Below are 1,933 nucleotides of genomic sequence, written 5' to 3' on the forward strand. Positions count from 1 at the left end.
TCTTGCTATTACATGACAGTAATTAACATGTTAGATCAAATGAAAAAAAAAAAAAAAAAGATATGTTTAAAAGTTATTGTTGAGATACCTTCTAATTTACCACATATGTAAGAAATATCAATTTATTTATTTATTTTTTTGTGTATTGTAGCATTCTAGTTAAAACAATTTTCATGTTATAGCATCCTATATTTTTCGGAATTCACTTTTTTCAGGGTTTTTGCATTCCTGCATGCTACTTCATTTTCCCATCTCATTTTTTTGGGGGGTTTCCATTCGTTGTCTTTAGTATAGAAGAAAACCTTTGTCTTTGCTAAAAAATTAAGAATAGTTGTACTTTCATTTTGTACAACAGAGAGCACACAATTTCTAGTTACAATCAAATAGCAATATAAAGGAGCACCACACTATATGACTATTTTTGATACAATTAGTCTTTGATTCATTTAGATATAGATAAAAAAACACAAAATAGATAATAAAGGCAGCTATTACATAACCTTCAGCAATAGTAAAATGTTCACAGACCAATCCAGAATGCAGAAACTGGTGTTTAGAAGTCTCCAGCTCAAAAAGGATCACAAAACTAAACCAACACACATTAAAACCTTGAGTTAATAAATTATTGCTAGACCTTTTCAGCATATTCTAATACTTACACAAAGTTCCACTTATCAATTCTTATACTTTGTGTACTACCCCGTGGATTTCACTTCAGCGGAGACATGGAGAATGCCATTGGCATCTATGTTAAAGCAAACCTTTACCTCTTGACAGCTTAGTGTTTCCAGCCTTGCTGATATTAAGAAGAGACACGTCAAATGTTCCTCCACCCAAATCATTCTTTTCTTGACGATTCTTGTCAGCACTCTTATCTATTCCATACGCAATTGCTGCTGCTGTGGGCTCACTAATCAAAAGCATGACATTGAGGCCAGCGAGTGTAGCAGCGTCCTTAGTTGCTTGTCGTTGTTTGTCATTAAAATATGCAGGAACAGTAATCACTGCATCTCTACATGTTGTTCCAATGTATGCTTCAGCAGACTCTTTCAGTCTTTTTAGAATCATGGACGATATTTCTTCAGGGGAAAGCTTCTTGTTTTCAGCCTCGTTTTCAAACACAAGCATTGGCTTATCATCAGAACCTTCAACTACCTTAAAAGGCCATGATTTAATGTCATTCTGCACCCTAGTTTCACTGAATTGGCTTCCATTAAGCGTTTAACATCTGGAAATTGGTAAAAGAAATGGCATAAAGTTCATCGGTTCATAGATTAGATAGTAAAACAAGGGAATGGCTAGGGTTTTTGGTTGAACGAACTTACCAAAAACTGTGTTTTTAGGATTTCTGCTGATTTGATTTTTGGCTGCCTCACCTACTAAGAATTCTGTCTTGTTCCAAGCTACGCATGATGGAGTAATCTTGTTACCTTGTTCATTGGGAATGATCTCAACTCGATTATGCTTATCAAACCAGATAGCAACACAGGAGTAGGTTGTTCCAAGATCAATTCCAATTGCATTTCTTTCAGCCTTTGTGGACATCTTCAAAGACATGTAGTTGTAACAAAGGATGTGATGAATGTATGGATTGCGGGATAGAAATAACCATCAGAGTTTTAAAAACTAAACATGGAAATGAATTCTTTTTAACTTTTGAAAATGTGAAGTAAGGAGAAATCTGAGGGATCCTGTTAGACGAATATTCATTTTCTAATTCAAAAGATTTGCACCATATTTAAATTTTAATGTACTACACCTAAATAGGATAAAGTTTGTTATAGATATGTACGTTAGTATGTATATTCATTTCAAGGGTTTTTGTTTCATTGAAATCAAGTATTTTGTTATGGATACTCTAATCATGTCTAGGAGTTATGGATCGCTTGTTTTTTATAAAAATGAAAAAATAAATAATAGAAAATTGTTTGTA

The 1,933-nt window shown here is 33.4% G+C and overlaps 1 protein-coding gene across 1 annotated transcript; it reads right to left on the reverse strand.

Moving 5' to 3' along the window:
* Positions 1-750: 750 nt before the first annotated feature.
* LOC145029577 (heat shock cognate 70 kDa protein-like) lies at positions 751-1,557 on the reverse strand. The gene is made up of 2 exons (XM_078978076.1): positions 1,289-1,557; positions 751-1,198 (listed from the first exon to the last, which is right to left on the reverse strand). The coding sequence occupies exons 1-2, from the start codon at positions 1,555-1,557 to the stop codon at positions 751-753; spliced, it is 717 nt and encodes a 238-aa protein (XP_078834202.1).
* Between the last annotated feature and the right edge of the window lie 376 nt (positions 1,558-1,933).

The sequence above is a fragment of the Lactuca saligna genome, chromosome 2 (assembly GCF_052625555.1).
Source record: "Lactuca saligna cultivar CGN05327 chromosome 2, ASM5262555v1, whole genome shotgun sequence".
NCBI lineage: Eukaryota > Viridiplantae > Streptophyta > Magnoliopsida > Asterales > Asteraceae > Lactuca > Lactuca saligna.